The 19,628-nt window shown below is 44.3% G+C and overlaps 1 protein-coding gene across 1 annotated transcript in view; it reads left to right on the top strand.

Annotated features, from left to right (window-relative positions):
* The window catches only part of LOC121853365 (thioredoxin domain-containing protein 6-like), a 464,042-nt gene that overhangs the window by 389,712 nt on the left and 54,702 nt on the right, over positions 1-19,628 (top strand). Inside the window, exon 10 of the mRNA XM_042347463.1 lies at positions 4,977-5,101. Coding sequence (XP_042203397.1) covers positions 4,977-5,101 — 125 coding nt within the window. The remainder of the gene's footprint in view (positions 1-4,976; positions 5,102-19,628) is intronic.

Genomic DNA, 19,628 nt, shown 5'->3' with positions numbered 1-19,628 from the left:
GTTCTACAGCCAGATTTAAATCTCCTTGAATTGACCAATATATGAAGCTAAGGGCGTCGCGCTCTGGATCACCTGCTAACCAATACCTTTATCAATTTTAAGAGGCCCGTTCATGTCCACAGATTGAGTTATAACTGAAGACTTATTTTTACCAGTCCTGAACAGCAAACAAAAAAAAGAAAAGCTAACTCCTCGTCCTAGTCCTTCCCAGTCTCCAGACAAAGGTGCGCAACATGAGTTTTAGTGTCTGGTGAAACCTCTACCACCCCCCTGTGACTGAGGGTGATAGCTGAAGACCCACTGTTGCACTCAGGCTTGCGCTTCATTTGATTAAAACAAATCAAGGAAATTTTAAACTCTGGATCTGATCTGCACCACTGTAGGAAAATCACTTGAGGAAAAGTGGTTAAGGCTTTTGATAAATATTCTTTTCGCTGTGATGCGCGCAAGGAATGGCTTCAGGATAACGGGTCAGCCAATCAATACGTTAGCAACAACCACGATCACGAGGGTCTTGCGGGTGAACGACACAATTTACACCATCTACTAAAGGGCTCTTCAATGACTGGGATAGGGCTAAGAGGAATGGTTTAACACTGGGGTTCGCTCGCTACCTGACAATCATGCAGGCAAGTGACAGTAAGAGCTATCGTCTTTTCTTCATCCTAGGCCAAAAGAACTGGGGATAAAATTTTTATGGACAAGTCTTCCTAACCCAATGACCATCCACCCATCATGAGCGATACGGTGGTCCCGCCGCAAAGGTTTGGGGGAATGAAGAATTTGATGATGAACCAAACCAAGGGTGATTGCAGGAGAATTGGAGGACGGAACTTCAGCCAATACACCAGGACCTAGTGTAGTGGTGCAACTTGATTCTTGTCAGCTTCTGTCTCTCAGTAACTGACCTATTGGAGAAACCTACTATACCAGGATCCCTGCTTGTAGCTCAATCAAACTTACCCTAGTATGGATATAAACCAAAACTAGTGATATCATTCCTGATCTCCATCGGAACCACTCTGGAGGTTATTAGGGGAATCACATTCTACTGAGACCAAGATCAGTATATCCGCTTGAATACATTTATCTCGGTCTCTATAGTCCTGAGGAAACTGACTAATTTAGTCTTTACCCCTGTACTAAAAGGTCAAGATAACAAGCATTAATGCAGGAACAACCCCAAAAGTTCTACTTCTAACCACAGTATTATTTCTCAACAGGGGACAAGATAGATCACAAATATTGTGAAGACTACAACGAGGTCATTTCACTAATAGAGAGACCCTTCTACAGGCAAGTTATTCCATTGCCTTTAAATGTGACATAGCCTGGATTCTTATGGGATGACCGTGAAAAAGACGGATAAAGGGGGGTATACCCACTGGTCAAACTGTTCATGCCACCCATATCAGTATAGCATGAACGAGAATGGAGCGGAATCTTGTAAGAGATAGTGCCGAGCCTGTGCCTCTAAGAGTTTAACAGAATGGATTGACTGAATTTGATCCAGCTAAGGAACTGGAGAACAGTAAAATGGTTCAGTATTGATATCATAGAAGAGGGGAAGCATTCAGGGCAACAGCTCCAACTGGTGGGCAGGACACAGCTCCAGAATTGATTGCCTGGCCACCCCACTGCGTGAGTGGGGGGACCTGTGAGAATTTTTTTAACTTGAGACAGTCGCTGATGACATATCCCTGGGCACTCTGCAATCTAGAGTAGAGTAGATCCACTTGTCCATGACCTGGCCCAGTATGATGCAGAACCTGAGGGTTGGCTCAGTGACAAGAGGCAGGGACCTGATGTAGATAAGTTATGTATTAATGGAAATGGTACACTGGGATTATGGGGTTACGATTCTGTAATTTAGCATTTATTAGTTATGAATGGTCAACACTGGACCAGCACTGTAGAGCACAAGATGTCTCCCTCTGATCAAGTGTGCTCGAATGTCGTGCCTGGGATATACTTAACCTCTAGGTGATTAGTCTAACAAGCTTGTCATGTTCTTGCTATGGGCAGACTCATTTCTTAACCCACTCCTGATTGTAAAGGACCTGCTTCACCTGAAGAACTCACAATGCTGTTTGTTGCCCGCAGTTATGAACTGTTGCCGGTAGTCAGGAACAAGTTTATATGCTCAAAAAACCGCGGACTTAACAAGGGCATAGTCTCGACATTGGATCTCACAGGAGAGGGCAGAAAACAGCATCTAATATTGCTCAGTGAAAGATCTATAAATAAGTTGAGACCATTGAGAAACAGGCTACTTTGTTAGTCGGGCAATTTTCAAAAAGAGAAGAATTTGTCTGGTTCTTTTCCTCACAATTTAGGGAACACGTTGGAGACATTTGTCTGCTACCGGAATGTTGTTATTACTACTTGAGTCAAACCCTCGTTGTTTGAGAGTTTCAGGCTCCACCGAGTCTTTTGAGTTCAACCCAGGCCAAATTACTTGGTGTAACAATTTCCTCTGAATTTCCGACGTCAGCTATGATTTCATTGTCAATACAGAAGTTGAGGACAGCCTCTTAACCTAGACTTTATTCATGGAAGAGCGGCCTTTATCAATAAGAAGCGAGGGATTAACGGCCTTTAGTAAATGACCTCAGTACTTCGGCTGAAGGTGAAGCCAAAACAGGTCAAACATATTGAACTCAAATCGAGAAGAAAAAAAGCAATCGGCAGCTAAGCTAACGAAGAATAAATTAATATCAAATGCACAAACTGTGAAACACAGCAAGGGATTAACCAAATGATCTATAATAATAAGATATAAGAACCACCAGTGTACAATAACAGGAGCAATATAAACGAACACTGTGAACACAGCAACTTGCATCCAAAAACATTATTTAGCGATGAAACAACACCTCATGAAAATAACACTTGATATGAGAGACGAACAATGAAAGTAAGTAGCCTGGACACAGGCCTCACTTGTCGCCATCCCACTATTCTTTATGCTTTGATAACTTACCTCAAGTTGATAAATACAATAGGGGAATGCTAAATAATTATCCTCACCAAATACCTACACCAATGTACTTGAAAAAAAGAAGAACAGTTGAAATAAGTGAATCACAAAAGGGAAATATAATTATCTAATCAATTTATAAGCTTTTAAAGGGAGAAGATTAAATTAATAGAATTTATGGAATAAGTAAGTGTATATTAAAATAAGAGGATGCATGAAATATGTTGTAAGGAATTAGACCAAATGTTGATTAACATTATATATACAAGACATACGAAATATATATATAGTTAAAATCACTACTAAAATTGATTAGTCCCTACCAAACAGGAGATTCTCGTCACTCAGGATCCCTTCCTAGGCCTAATCAAATGCATTTAATGGAATACCTGATACCCCTAGGGCATTGCAGAAGATTGATAAAGCACTAGACAAGGGTCATGCTAGAGAATTCAATGGACAATGCTCAATTTGTGCTACGATGAAGTGGCATTGAAATGCCTCATCTCACGGATCCAGACATTTATGATATTATATAATTAATTAATACTTGATTGGAACTTAAATTATGAGTACACAATGATGCATATTAATATACAAATATATAATTAACCTAAGTAATTGAAGAACAATAATATAATGCTAATTAACAAATTATTATCTCCTCGCTATCTGATTCATAGCTACAGGCACGTGACAATATATATATATATATATATATATATATATATATATATATATATATATATATATATATATATATATATATATATATATATATATATATATATATATATATATATATTATCAGTGAAATGACAAGATACGATCAGTTCCCAGATAGCTGAAGTAAGTTTTTCAAACAATTCTTTCTGAATCCTTTTGCTTTCACTCTGAAGTAAATTTATCGGTATTTTCTATCAGTCTCTTCTTGAATCACAATATAAATTTGCCAAAGTATCGGAACAGTTATACAATGTACAGGTGAGATAATCTAGGTGCAAACATTTCAGTAAACGAAAGTCAAGAACAATAGAGTGGCAGTGTCGGCTTGTCCGGAAGCTGTAAGATTTTTTCACTCTAAAATATGTAACGTTCTCCAAAATCTTCTAAAATGCCAAATCCTGATCCATCTCTCCAGAATGAACATCGGCTTTTAAGAGGCATAAACTAGGCGTCACCTCCAAAGTAACTAACTCTTTTCCATAGCTTCTTTCAAACATCTGTGTTGATCCTATGATGCCATAATTGTTTCCCTTTCAATTAGAGACTTCAAATCCTGCCCCTAATGTTGGTGGAGATTTTCCATACAAAGATGTTCATGAGGAGCAAAGGACATCTGCATCTCCTCAAACCAAAGATTCACCGCATACTTTTTGTTTCTGTCTGGTTATATTTCACAGTTCCCACCTCTATTGCTCTGGCAACACAATATTCATTGTAAAATTTTTCTCTGTTTAAGTTTTTGTGGATTTTGGGTTGTAGGAGGCTGAAGCATAATATTTATCCAAGAGGAGGCCGACTACACAACAAGAGAGGTCATTGTGGTACTCAGTTGACAGCTTCTTTCCAGCCTGATTTATTTTACATAAGTATTTGCAAGTCACATTGTTACTCATTATTAATTATTGAGGTATTATTAGTAGAGTTTTTTTTTATTTCAGAGGTCTAAGTTAAAAGTTCCTTACAGCGTTTCCCTTTTAGTTAACTGTTCTGTTCAACTGCGAAAACGCGAACTGACTTAAATACCATAGTACTTTGCTTTTTGGTTAGACGGCATTAAATAAATTATATATCTTACTGTGACTTGTTTACTTAAAAATTAGTAGTGTCAAATCTCTTATATGGGTAATTGTTATATATCTAAACATATCCTGGGCGCCCCTTTTCCTTTCCAGTTAGGACTAATCTGGGAAATAATAGAAAAAAGTTCCTGACAATATAATACCATAAATTGAATTTTCCTCTGATAATATATACAGCATTTGTGCTGCAGGTGTTGGAGAACATGAGTGTGGGTGGAGTGCGGGTATTGGCTCACACTCAAGCCACACTTCAGCAGGAGGCACTGCACAGTGTTCCCAGTCTCAACGCCTCACACGAACTCACCAATGCCGTTGGGTGAGTCCTTTCGCTGTTTGCATGTAATGAATAGTATTTTGTCTATTGTATTTTGAGCACCAACATTCTTTTATGTATGTATTGACTCGTCATAATTTCATTGATGTGCACTTTAACTTCTTTCTTTGATGTTATAAAAATTATTTTCCCTGGAATTCTCTGCTTATGGTTAAATTTAAAGGAAAAATTCTAGAGCATTGACGTGGCAAATAAGAATACTAGAGTAACTCTTCTCGCGCTTCAGCATACGATACCTTAAGTCATTAATACATCTGATCTATAGTTGTGATTCTGCAATGCTCAGTGGCAGTACCATAAATAATTAGGAGGGTGTCATATGCCATTTATTTGTAGGCTAAAAACAAGATTTTTTTTTTAATCAGTGAATGGGTAAAAATCGTTTAAGAAGCGTACCTTGGAGGTGCCCTCCAAAGTATGCTTCTCGTACAACAAATATCTGGCTGGTTTTGTATTTAATGTAGTTTCTCTTACGTGTGATGCAGAGACTTTAATTTGTATATTTTCTAACAATTAAGCTCGATTTTTATCGTATATTTAACTTTTTCTTCGAGTTTTGAAATATATATTTTGTTAATATTTGCGATTGATTTAAATTTTTACTGAAAAAAAAAACAATTTTACGATTAATAATAGTTAAGTAGCAAAATTGAAAGCTGTGCGTTGTCATTAGTTCAGTGAGGACACACACCTTACATCGAGGCCGGACAGATGGCCGAAGGATATTTGGCCGACGGACGTTTCACCGACGGACATTTGACCGAACGGACATCGAGCCGACGGACAAATGGCCGAGCGGACAATAGACCGAACGGACAAATGGCCGAACGGACATTTGGCCGAATGGACATATGGCCTTTTTAATTTTATTTTTATTTTCTTTCTTCTTTGCAATGTATTTTCTGCACATTTACTAAATGATAAAATATATTAATTGTAATGTAATTGCTATATAAAAATTGCTTCAGTCTTGTGCTTAATAGCTGGTAGACGTCGGAAATAATCAGCATTATTCGGAAACAATCAGCATTATTTTCTCCAATTTCAATTTAACTAGTGCATTACAAGGACTGAGAGAGGTTTATGTACACAGGGTGACCTTACAAAACATGAGGTCAGATCAAAAGCATGACATCCGCTAATCCACACACCAACACCACCACAAACACAAAAGAAAGGGCGACGTAACTAGTCATGTTAAGTCAGGTGAAGTTCTTAGCCACGCCCCAAACCAAAAAAAAATTGTATATCATGCAAATGTATCACATTGAAATTATGTTATCTTCTTATCCTTTGTTTTATAAAGCAAATACATTGCAAAGAAGCAATTACATTACAATAAATATCTTTTATCCTTTAGTAAATGTGCAAAAAATACATTGCAAAGAAGAAAGAAAAATAAAATAAAAAATTAAAAAGGCCATATGTACAGTCGGAAACCATAATCTCTAGCCCACTTGGGTCGGTGCTGGAGGTTAGTACAGTGTCCTTTCTGGACGGGGGCCCACTCTAACTATCACGAGGCAACACACACACGAACACACACAGTCATAGTACGGCTGTATAGATGACATTATGTATAAGTATTGTATATGTCATTTTATACTCTGCATTATCTTCATTTTATACGAACACGAAGAAAAATTACCATAGGTTGTAGTTACGAAATTATGAATGGAAATAAACACTTCCAAACCCCCCAGTGAATCCACACATCGTTTAATAATAATAATAATAATAATTAACGGTTTATTGAAAAAATTCTGCAGCCCGAAGGCTGAAAATATACATTGGACATAAATGACTTATTACATACATTGGTGGTTTAACAAAAGCCTTCATTAGAGAAAGGTAAAGGAACATACAGTGAACATACAGATTAATGTAGGTGTTGAACAGCAAACTCGTAGTGTAGTAACTCCCTCCCAGATGGTGTTAGGAGGGACTCACGTGGTGTAGTAGTTCCCTCACAGATGGTGTTATGAGGGACCTCACGTGGTGTAGTAATTCCCTCACAGATGGTGTGATGAGGGACTTGACGTGGTGTAGTAATTCCCTCACATATGGTGTTATGAGGGACATGTGGTGTAGTAATTCCCTCACAGATGGTGTTATATGAGTGAGGTTTGGTCTTAGGCCTTCCTATCGTAGACGGATTAACACATCGCTGGTTGTTGTTGGGTCTCACCGGCCGTTATCACTGGGTACCTGGGACCTCACTGTGTGAAGGTTAACTTGGGTACTACTGTTAGTGTTGAGTTGTTCTCACTGAGTTAAGCACTGTTCACCTCTGTTTAACACTGGTTCCATTCCTTTCCTAAATGAAATTGTAACTTCTGGCGAGAACTTGTTGATATTCCGGTGGGGAGGAGGGTTCAGGTGAGGGGGTTGGTATGGGCCAACTTAACAGTTGACCTGGCTGCTCCGAGAGGAGCGCCAGGTACGTCTTGACCCTTCGGTGGTCAAGGATGTTTACAGCGCTTGTGTGTGTGTGTGTGTGTGTGCCAGACCACGATGCTTCCACCACACCCCATCTAGTATATCTTTTATTTTCCCTTCATTTGCATAACTATATGAAAAAGCGTGTTTAATTTTACTACATATTTCAAAAACCTTAAATTACATGTGGATCAGTCACTCCTCATTTGACACACTTATAGTGTAATACTTTGACCATCCCACCTGGGCACAGGGAGGCCCACGGTAACTCTCACGGGGCAACACGCGCGAAAACACAAGTTATGATATGAATCCTTCCAGGCTTCACTATCATTAACATGTTATGTTCATCGTGCTCTGTATCTTGGTAACTATTCATAGTATCAATATATTACAGTGTTATTAGTATAATATTGTAACTTTTGCCCTACAGTTATTGTTGTAAATCATGGACAGGAAGGATACATAAATTGTAATATCAAGTGTATGTTCGCTCAAAGCCACCCCAAGTCAGACAATGCATCACATAAAGTTACACTTTGTGTGTGTGTGTGTGTGTGTGTGTTCTGTAACATTAAGCTTCATCCTTAGTAGGTAAGATGTTTCATAAAGAGGTTTCTCCCATTCGTCATTGCAGATGAGAGGTCCCGAATACCCACCCTTTAGTCTCCTCATGGCTGGTAAAGACACAAATAGTAACAAGAGAAGTGAAAGTGAAAAAAAAGTGTGCCATACAAATGGTTTGAATGAAAACGCTAAGAAAAATTAAGTCTTTCAAGTTTTATGGAAGACAAGCTATACATTTTATGTAATAAGGAAATAGTCTAGTCAAATATGGTTAGACCCACCACAAATTGCAATAGGATTTATTTCTCTAAAATACTTTATAGAAAAGTGCAAGGAACAACATATTAAAAATGTACCCGAATTTACCTTGGCGAAATATGCTTAACTTGCGTAAATCCAATATGACCACCAAAATACCTACAGACATATCTTATTTTGCCGTATAATATCAATCAAATATCAATCACATCAATATCATATTATAGCCGTATAAATATATTAATGTTTTTTTTTTCTTATTTATGTATCTATCGGGGTTTTTTTTTCGCCAGTTATCATCTTACTACCTGTTTGGGTGCTCTATCCAGTGTTAGTTGTATGTACAGTCCCGGCCAAAAGTCCTGTGCCAGGCAGTTTGGGCTAGCTTGGTTATATGGCACCGTCGGAGACATACACGCACAAACACACAGGCTGTGCCAGAAACCCCGTTTATGTGAACAGTCTAGTATATGGCGTCTCTATGTGCATATCCTCTATGAACTACACAATTTACCGATGATCAATGGTATAATGGTAAAATGCATTTTATACTTCATTATAATATTATCAGAGATATTGGCCACTGTCTGTCAGTAGCTAAAACACAATGCCTCGATCACTCATGTCTACCACACCATACTTTCGAGTTTTAATGTAATATTTGTATCTATGTAAAACAACCTTGCTTCTGTACATAAGTATAATGATAAGAATATAAAATTTTATGTCTTAGGAGAAATAAATTACTTAAATGCAACAAACACACTTTTAATAAAAAAGAAAAAAACAACCACACATTGTGTCTGCTTGTGCTTCACCTTACACAGGATGCAAGGGGGTGCCCACTGCCCAATAAATTAGCCCCCTCGTGGGGCAAATTAATAAACTAATTGTGTCTCCTAGACTCCTGAATAATAGGAACAATCCATTTTAGAGCGCGTCTATGTGCTCCTCCACTTTGAACTACACCATTTATTGGTGATAATATTTCTCTTATGTGAGTGCCGGGAGGACAGATAATATATAAAACACTACATTCACAGTAGAGAGGCTCATAATGAAGACCGGTGGTTGTGGGTATATTATCCCTCTCCTATTGCTTTTATTGAAACTATTAATGACGCCAGTCTCATTGCACATGCTCGTATATTTTAATATGAAAATAACGATTCTGGAGACAATTAATGACATTCACCACAACCTATAACTTATCCTAAGTTATGCCGTGGTCATACAGCAGCAACCCTTCGGTCATTCCACTAACTACAACCATGGGAGACCAACACCACGATATCTCCCAGAGAGGGCAATTCGTAGCATGCATAACGCCGGATTAAGTATCCGCGAGATCACAATGCAGATGGGAGTCCCAAGATCGACAATGTGGTGTTGGTTACAGCAGTTTAAAGAGTTAGATAATTTAACAGATCTTCCCAGACTAGGACGGCCTAGACTAACCAGCCCAGCAGATGACACGAGGATTGTGGCAGATATTCGCAACCATCCTTTCACCAATGCGATGGCCACAATGGAGCTGCTGCATTTGGAGGTCTCAGCTAGGAGAGTTAAGTGACAACTCCATGGAAATGGGTCCCTGCTGTTCAGGAAAGGCTAGAAGAACACCATTAGGTTGGGAGACTACAATTCCCTGATCATTATGTGGTGGAGGACCTGGACTTCTAGGCAATTACGGCCGTCTTCACTGCTGGAGTCCTGATAACACTCGTTATGACCGGCAGCATGTTTATCAAGAAGCCAGGAGCGGCCACGTGACTGTAAACATGCGGGACTGGATCAGCCTCAACAGTGTGGGCAAGTTGGCGTAGATAAGATGTCTTTTCCTTCTGTTTGTATTGTATCTGCCGCTATTTTATGTATCCTTGGGTAGATAGCTGAACTTGGACCCATAAAAAGTTTGTTGATTAAGTGGTCAAAACCCAAATGGTCTTTTCTCCATTTATTTATAAAAATAAAGTTTGTAAACTTCAATAAGGAGAATACCATAATTAACACTGAAAGCTGTGAGTGTGGAGGACGGAGCTTAATTGGACTAAGCTTTGGTTCGAACCAAAATTTAGCCCAGTTAAGTTTCGTCTTCCTCTAACATGTTCAGAGCACGTGATGAGTATTTTTGTCTCTCAAGGGGTGTCTCCAGTATATCCTAGGTCAGCTCTCTTGGAGCAGGCTCACAGCATACCTCACAGCTTATGGAAAATTACAGGAATTGATATAGTGATATAACACAAATGTATTAACCCGCATTTATATAAGTGCTACTGTCTCATAGACAGGGATAATACATCGTTCGGTCACCATCTTCTGAGCTTCTACGAGGAACTAACTAGTCTCGCAGAAAACCCTATACATACACCTACCCTTGTTACAAACATAAGTGTGAAGACACTAAATTGGCAACCTGGGGTTCAGCAGTTACTGGAGCACTAGTCTGAAGTGCCTTACGGGAGAGTATATTATATACAATGGCAAACTTGGAAGATACGGACTTATAATAACAAAACAGAAATATTACTGACAATATTAACACAATAGTGGGAACAGTAAAACTGGGTATAGCAAATGAAAATTAAAATGGCAGTTGATCTTCTAGATTAGTAAAATGTGACTTCTTCAGATAAGAAATAACTTTTAATTCATCTGACACAATATTGAATTCGCTAAGAGTCAAATTAGGAACCTGATACAAAATAATCAAATCTGAAATTAGATTTAAATTTAATGCAAAATAATGATGGGAAGGCAAGGTCTTCGAAGAACTACAGGTGATTTCGCTGTAATCCGGAGCCTTATAATAACCTTTCACAACTAATTGTTTACCATCATCCTTGCACCGTAAAATGACATTAGTTTCTCCAGGAAAGAAAAAATACTGCACATTATGTAGACGCGCATGAAACACAGTTTTCTTGGAAATCGATGTATAACAACATTGTTTTAGCGCTATGCAAACGTTAGTTTATATGATCGCAATTCACGTATTCCTTCTGCAGCAGGAATAAACGCGAACGTATATGCTGGGCATACGTGTAAATATAAGTATGACGACTTACACCGTGATAATACCCTAGGATCATCCACTGCTAAGAAAGAGTAGTCTTCATCAATTAGCAAAAGTTTGGTTGGTTTATTCAGAGTAAACAGCGTGTCATTAGAATACAAAGGGAAGGGTTCTAAATCCCATGCATTAAATTTGCGTTGCCCTAGCATAGGTATGTGGATGAAGATAGCGTTGTGCGTGAGAGTTGACTCTAACAGAGGGTAATAGTATTCGATCTCATGTTCTGTGAAAATAGGAGTTAAATGGTAATTCGTCTTGAGTATTTGTAAAGCTTCAAGAAGAATCTTCACAGGCACAAGGTGTGCATCCACACGTCCTAACCCTGCATCAACAATACTTGCAATTAGTTCGTTTTTGTTATTAAATAAAGCTTGAGCTGAAGTTTCAGCAGCATGCAAATACTCGGAAAAAGAAATGAGCCATTCCAGTGCAGGCACTGAATTAATTAAAGTATAAAAAATTTTAGACAAATGATTAGACTCAGAAATAATCACTGAAGGTTATCGTGATCAAAATTAAATAATCTTCGCTCTCTTCGCGTTTGAGAAAGCACCTTTAGACCAGATCATCTTGAGATGAGGGAATAGAGCGTGTAGCTGCGACGATATTCTTGTGAAGGGTGTTGAGACGAAGTAGCTGAAGATTTACAGTTTGTGATAATACCATTGTAGAAATGTTAGGAAAATAATTATATACGTTTCGCTGAACGTAATTTTAAACAATAAGTATTAGGTACACAGTGTGTACTTGACATGTTTACTGTTCGAACAGTTGTGTCAGGGAAATCATTACCATTCCTGGGGAATAAATCTAGGTAGCCCCTTTTAAGTCTGTCCGCATGTACTACAACTGAAGTTTGTGAATTTGGCTTCAAAATATTTAATTTGTTGCCCGATTCTTTGGCGATAATGTGGAATGGACCTTCATACTTAAGTGAAAGTTTGGACTTCCGTTCAGGTTCTCGCTCCATAAAAGAGTAGCCTATTTCTAGCATTATAGGCTTAGCCTCAGGTGATGGGCCCTCACGGACAACTGGGTTCACCCCAGGATATATACACTCACGGACAGTAGGGACTATATCAGGTGCTAGACCTTCGGGGACAGCTGCGTCCACCACAGGTGATGGACCTTAACTGACAGTTGGGTCCACCCTAGGTGAAGGACCATCACTGGCAGATGGGATCACCCCAGGTGATGGACAGTCACGGACAGCTAGAACCACCCCAGGTAAAGGGCCATCACGAACAGTTGTGTCCACCACAGGTGGAGGACCATCACTAACAGCTGGGTCCACCCCAGGTGTTGGACACACATGGACAACTGGGCCCACCCCAGGTGTTGGACACACATGGATAACTGGGTCCACCCCAGGTGATGGACACACATGGACAACTGGGCCCACCCCAGGTGATGGACACACATGGATAACTCAGTCCACCCGAGGTGATGGATCCTCACGGACAGCTGTCTCCATCCCAGGTGATAGGCCCTCACGGACAGCTGGTTTCACCCCAATTGGTCGACCTTTACGGACAGCTGGGTCCACCCGAGGTGATGGACCCTCACGGACAGCTGTCTCCATCCCAGGTGATAGGCCTTCACGGACAGCTGGTTTCACCCCAATTGGTCGACCTTTACGGACAGCTGGGTCCAACCCAGGTGATGGACCTTCAGGCACACATGGGTCCACCCCAGGTGATGGACCATTACGGACAGCTTGGTCGACCCTAGGTGATGGACACACACGGATAACTTAGTCCACTCCAGGATATGAACCCACACGGAGAGCTGGGTCCACCCCAAGTGATGGACCTACACTGACAGTTGGTTCAACCCAGGTGACGGACCATTACGGACAGCTGGGTTCACCCCAGGTGAAGTACCATCGCGGACAGCTGGGTACACCGCCTGGTGAAGGACCCTCACTGACAGCTGGGTCCACCCCAGGCGATAAACCCTCACTGACAGTTGGGTCCACCCAAAGTGGTGGACAATTAGAGAGAGCTGGGTCCACCCCAGGTGATGGACCCTCACTGACAGATGGTTCCACCCAAGGTGATGGGCCCTCACGGACAGCTGGGTCCACCCCAGGTGATGGATCTTCACGGACAGCTGGTTCCACCCCAGGTGATGCACTTTCAAGGGCAGCAGGAACCACCCCAAGTGATGGACCTTCTCGGAGAGCTGGGTCCACCCTAGGTGATGCACTTTCCGGGACAGCTGGGACCACCACAGGTGATGGACCTCCACTGACAGCTGAGCTCACCCCAGGTGATGGACCATTACGGACAGCTGGGTCAACCCCAAATGATGGACCTCCACTGACAGCTGAGCTCACCCCAGGTGATGGACCATTACGGACAACTGCTTCCACCCCAGGTTATTGACCTTCAGGGACACATTGGTCCACTTAAGGTGATTGACCATTACGGACAAATGGGTCCACGCCAGATGATGGACCTTCACAGACAGCTGGGTCCGTCCGAGGTGATGGATCATTACGGACAGCTGGGTCCATAACAGGTGGTGGACTTTCAGGGACAGCTGGGTGTACCCCAGGGAATGGACCCTCACGGACACCTTGGTCCACCTCAGGTGATGGACCTTCACGGACAGCTGGGTCCATCCCAGGTGATGGACCCTCACGGACAGCTGCGTCCACCCAGGTGAAGAACCATTACGGACAGCTGGGTCCACCCCAGGTGATGGACCATTACGGACAGCTGGGTCCATCCCAAGTATTGAACCTTTTGGGACAGCTGGGTCCAAGCCAAGTGATGGACCTTCTGGGACAGCTCGGTCCATCCCAGGAAGTGGACCCACATGGACAGCAGGATCCACCTTAGGTGATAGACCTTCGGGGACAGCTGACTCCACCTAAGGTGATGAACCCTCACTGCCAGCTTGGTCCACCGCAGGTGATGGAACTTCAAGGACAGCTGGGTACGCCCCAGGTGATCGGCCCTCCCGGAGAGCTGAGTTCACCCCAGGTGATGGACCCTCACGGACAGCTGGGTTCACACCAGGTGATGGACCCTCACGGACAGCTGGGTCCACCCCAAATGAAGAACCTTCTGGGACAGCTGAGTCCTGCCCAGGTGAATTACCTTCAGAGACAGCTGGGTCCACATCAGGTGAAGGACCATCATGGACAGCTGGGTCCACCCCAGGTGATAGACCTTCAAAGACAGCTGGGTCCATCCCAGGTGAAGAACCTTCAGGGACAGCTGGGTCTACATCAAGTGAAAGACCTTTGGGGACAGCTGGGTCCACCTCAGTTGATGGACCTTCGCAGACCGCTGAGTCCACCCAATGGTGAAGGATCATCACTGACAGCTGGGTCCAGCCTAGGTGATGAACCCTCACGGGTATTGGGGTCCACTCGAGGTGATTGACCTTCACGGACAGTTTGGTCCACTCTAGATGAAGGACCATCACGGAATGCTGGGTCTATCCCCAGTGGTGGACCTTCACGAACAACTGGGCCCCACCTCACGTGAAGGACCCTCACGGACAGCTGGGTCCATCCCAGATAAAAGGCCTCATGGACAGCTGGGTCCACCCCAGGTGAAGGACAATCACGGACAGCTCGGTCAACCCCAGGTGAAGGACCATCACGGACAGCTGGATCCACCCCAGGTGAAGGACCTTCACGGACAGCTGGGTCTACCCCAGGTGAAGGACCTTCACGGACAGCTGGGTCTACCCCAGGTGAAGGACCCCCACTGACACCTGGGTCCACCCCAGGTGATGGACCTTCACGGACAGCTGGGTCCACCCCAGGTGAAGGACCATCACGGACAGCTGGGTCAACCCCAGGCGAAGGACCTCCACTGACAACTGAGTCCACCACAGGTGATGGACCCTCACTGATAGTTGGGTCCGCCCCAGGTGGAGGACACATCACGTACAGTTGAGTCCACCCTAGGTGAAGGGCCATCACTGACAGTTGGGTCCACCCCTGGTGATAGACCTCCACTGACAGCTGAGTCCACCACAGGTGATGGACCCTCACTGATAGTTGGGTCCACCCCTGGTGATAGACCTCCACTGACAGCTGAGTCCACCACAGGTGATGGACCCTCACTGATAGTTGGGTCCGCCCCAGGTGGAGGACACATCACGTACAGTTGAGTCCACCCTAGGTGAAGGGCCATCACTGACAGTTGGGTCCACCCCTGGTGATAGACCTCCACTGACAGCTGAGTCCACCACAGGTGATGGACCCTCACTGATACTTGGGTCCACCCCAGGCGAAGGACCTCCACTGACAACTGAGTCCACCCCAGGTGAAGGACCATCATGGACAACTGGGTCCACCCCAGGTGAAGGACCATCACGGACAACTGGGTCCACCCCAGGTGAAGGACCACGGACAGCTGGCTCCACCCCAGGTGGAGGACACGTCACGGACAGTTGAGTTCTCCCACGTGAAGGACCATCACTGACAGCTTGGTCCACCCCTGGTGATGGACCTTAACTGACAGTTGGGTCCACCCCAGATGGTGGACCTTCACGGACAGTTGGGTCCACCCCAGGTGAAGGACCATCACGGAATGCTGGGTCTATCCCAAGTGATGGACCTTCACGAACAGCTGGGCCCCATCTCACGTGAAGGACCCTCAAGAACAGCAGGGTCCATCCCAGGTAAGGGACCCTCAATGACAACTCGGTCCACCCCAGGTAAAAGTCCCTCGTGGACCGCTGGGTCCACCCCAATTGATGGACCTTCACTGAAAGCTGGGTCCACCCCAGATGAAGGACCATCACAGTCAGTTGGGTCCGCCCCAGGCAATGTTCCCTCGTAGACAGCTGAGTGCACCCAACGTGATGGACCCTCAAAGACAACTGGATCCACCCCAGGTAGAAGGACCTTCTGGGGCAGCTGAGTCCATCCAAGGTGATGAACAGTTACAGACAGCTTGGTCCCCCTCAGGTGATGGTCCCTCACTGGCAGCTGGGTCCATCCCAGGAGCTGGAACCTTTCGCACAGCTTCGTCCACCGCAGGTGATGGGCCCTCACCGATAGCTGGGTTCACCCCAGGGGTTGAGAACTCACGGACAGCTGGGTTCACCCCAAGTGATGGACCTTCACGAACAGCTGGCTTCACACCAAGTGATGGACCATTATGGACAGCTAGGTCCACCCCAGGTGATGGATCCTTAACAACAGCTGGGTCAACCCCAGGTAAAGGACCTTCACAGACAGCTGGGTCCACCCCAGGTGATGGATCCTTAACAACAGCTGGGTCAACCCCAGGTAAAGGACCTTCACAGACAGCTGGGTCAACCCCTGGTGATGGAACCTCACTGACTGCTGGGTCCACCTCAGGTAAAGGACCTTCACGGACAGCTGGCTTCACGCCATTTGATAGACCATTACGGACAGTAAGGTCCACCCCAGGTGATGGAGCCTCAAGGAGAGCTGGGTCCACCCCAGGTAAAGGACCTTCACGGACAGCTGGGTCCACCCCAGGTGAAAGACCCCGCTGACAGCTGGATTCACCCCAGGTGATGGACCTTCATGAACAGAAGGGTCCACCCCTGGTGATGGACCATTACGGACAGCTGGGTCCACCCCAGGTGATGGACCATCACGGATAGCTGGATCCACCCCAGGTGATGTTCCTTCATGGGCTAAGTTCACCATAGGTGAATTACCTTCAGGGGCAGATGGGTCCACCCCAGGTGAAAGACCATAACGGATAGCTGGGTCCACCCCAGACGGTGGACCTTCACGGACAGTTGGGTCCACCCCAGTTGAAGTACCATCACGGACAGCTGAGTCCATCCCAAGTAATGAACCTTTACGAACAGCAAGGAACCACCTCACATGAAGGACCCTCACGGACAGCTGGGTCCATCCCAGGTGAGTGACCCTCACTGACAGCTGGGTCCACCCCAGGTGAAGAACGATCACGGACAGCTGGGTCCACCCCAGGTGAAGGACCTTCACGGACAGCTGGATCCACCCCAGGTGAAAGACCCCACTGACAGCTGGGTCCTCCCCAGGTAATGGACCTTCACGGACAGCTGTGTCCACCCCAGGTGATGGACCCTCAATGACAGCTGGTTCCACCTGAGGTGAAGGACCATCGCGGCCACCTGGGTTCACTCCATGTGATGTACCTACATGGATAGCTGGGTCAACCACAGGTGAATTACCTTCAGGGACAGCTGGGTCCACCCCAGGTGATGGACCCTCACTAACAGCTGGGTCCATCTTAGTTGAAGGACCTCCACTGACAGCTGGGTCCACCCCAGGTGATGGACCCTCACTAACAGCTGGGTCCATCTTAGTTGAAGGACCTCCACTGACAGCTGGGTCCACCCCAAGTGATGGACCGTCACTGACAGCTGGGTCCACCCAAGGTGGAGGACACATCACTGACAGTTGAGTCCACCACAGGTGAAGGACCATCACTGAAAGCTGGGTCAACCCCAGGTGAAGGACCATCACTGACAGCTGGGTCCACCCCAGATGAAGAAACTTCGGGGACACCTGAGTCCACACCGGGTGAATTATCTTCAGGGACAGCTGGGTCCACACCAGGTGAAAGACCATCACTGACAGCTGGGTCCACCCCAGGTGAAAGACCATCACTGACAGCTGGGTCCACACCAGGTGAAGGACCATCATGGACAACAGGGTCCACCCCAGGTAATGGACCCTCGTGGACTGCTGAGTGCACCCCACGTGGTGGACCCTCAAAGACAACTGGATCCACCCCAGATAGAAGGACCTTCTGGGGCAGGTGAGTCCATTCAAGGTGATGGACCTTCACGGACAGCTGGGTTCACACCAAGTGATGGAGCCTCAAGGACAGCTGGGCCCACCCCATCTAAAAAACCTTCACGGACAGTTGGGTCCACCCCAGGTGATGGACCCTCACTGACAGCTGATCTGTCCCTTTAACCATTGATTCCTTCTGGGTTAATGAGGCTGGAACATGTATATTATATAGGGTTTTAGTAGCGAAACCCAATTGTCTGTTATCCATTTATTTAGGAACTACCTCAGATACAGTTCCAAGTGTATATCATCGTAATTTAATCACTGTAGCTAAGATGAGACCAGAGGCTATGTTAAATTGCTCTGCCAAGTAAGTCCTGTCGATGAGCGGTGAATGATAATGAGCAGGGACCCATTGAGGGAGAACGAAAATATATCCGACGTCCTCCCTCGAGGGAAGATGGAACCATCCACGATGGCTCTCAATAACGTCTTCCTCTAGTCAAGGACAAGTGATTGTGGGCACTTCATGCCCGGTGGCGAGTCCGGTGGTACAGTTTACCAAAGCGTGAAAGTTCGAACGCTCGTGCTTGGCTAGCGTGCAACCGCCGGAAGGCTGGCAGCGTACAGCGACATCATTTGCCATCATAAATAAAATGGTTAATTAATGTCTTCCTAAAGAAACCTCAGACATGGGACCAGGTTTGTTCCACTCTACGAATTTTTTGTGATTTTTCCACCAAGTTTCATGAAAAACGATTGTGCCGTTTCGGCTGCCCAGAACAGACACACACACACAGACACACGGCTATTCCTATAGTATATGAAATAATCATGGTCGTGGTTGTTATAATCATGGTCGTGGTTGTTATAATCATGATCGTGCTTATTATAATCATGATCGTGGGTGTTATAATCATAGTCGTGGTTGCTATAAGCATAGTCGTGGTTATTATAATCATAGTCGTGGTTGTTATAATCATGGTCGTAGGTGTTATACTCATGGTCGTAGATGCTATAATCATGGTCGTGGTTGTTATAATCATAATCGTGGTTGTTGTAATCATAGTCGTGGTTGATATAATCATGGTCGTGGTTGTTATAATCATGGTCGTGGTCGTGATACTTACAGTATCTAATATACTATAAGAAGGAATAGAATGAAGGTTAGAATAATTAATTAAATAAATATTCGCCATAAGGAGAGGTTAAAATCATAAAAAGAAAATTATTATGAATCACCAATGATCATTACAAGATAAATTATATAATGACGAGAAGTGACCTTGATTCTGGTTATGTTAGTCACCATCTGCTTAAGTCATCACCTGTGTTAAGTCATCATAGTCATCATCTACGTTAGTCAGTTTTAGGCCCATCTCACATGACTGACCGACAATCGATGTTCTATCCGCGCGAGGGTGTTAGTTTTCAAA

This window comes from Homarus americanus, unplaced genomic scaffold, assembly GCF_018991925.1.
Source record: "Homarus americanus isolate GMGI-L3 unplaced genomic scaffold, GMGI_Hamer_2.0 scaffold51859, whole genome shotgun sequence".
Taxonomy (NCBI): domain Eukaryota; kingdom Metazoa; phylum Arthropoda; class Malacostraca; order Decapoda; family Nephropidae; genus Homarus; species Homarus americanus.
The sequence above is the reverse complement of the archived record's forward strand: the minus strand, read 5'-3'. Positions and strand labels throughout refer to the sequence as shown.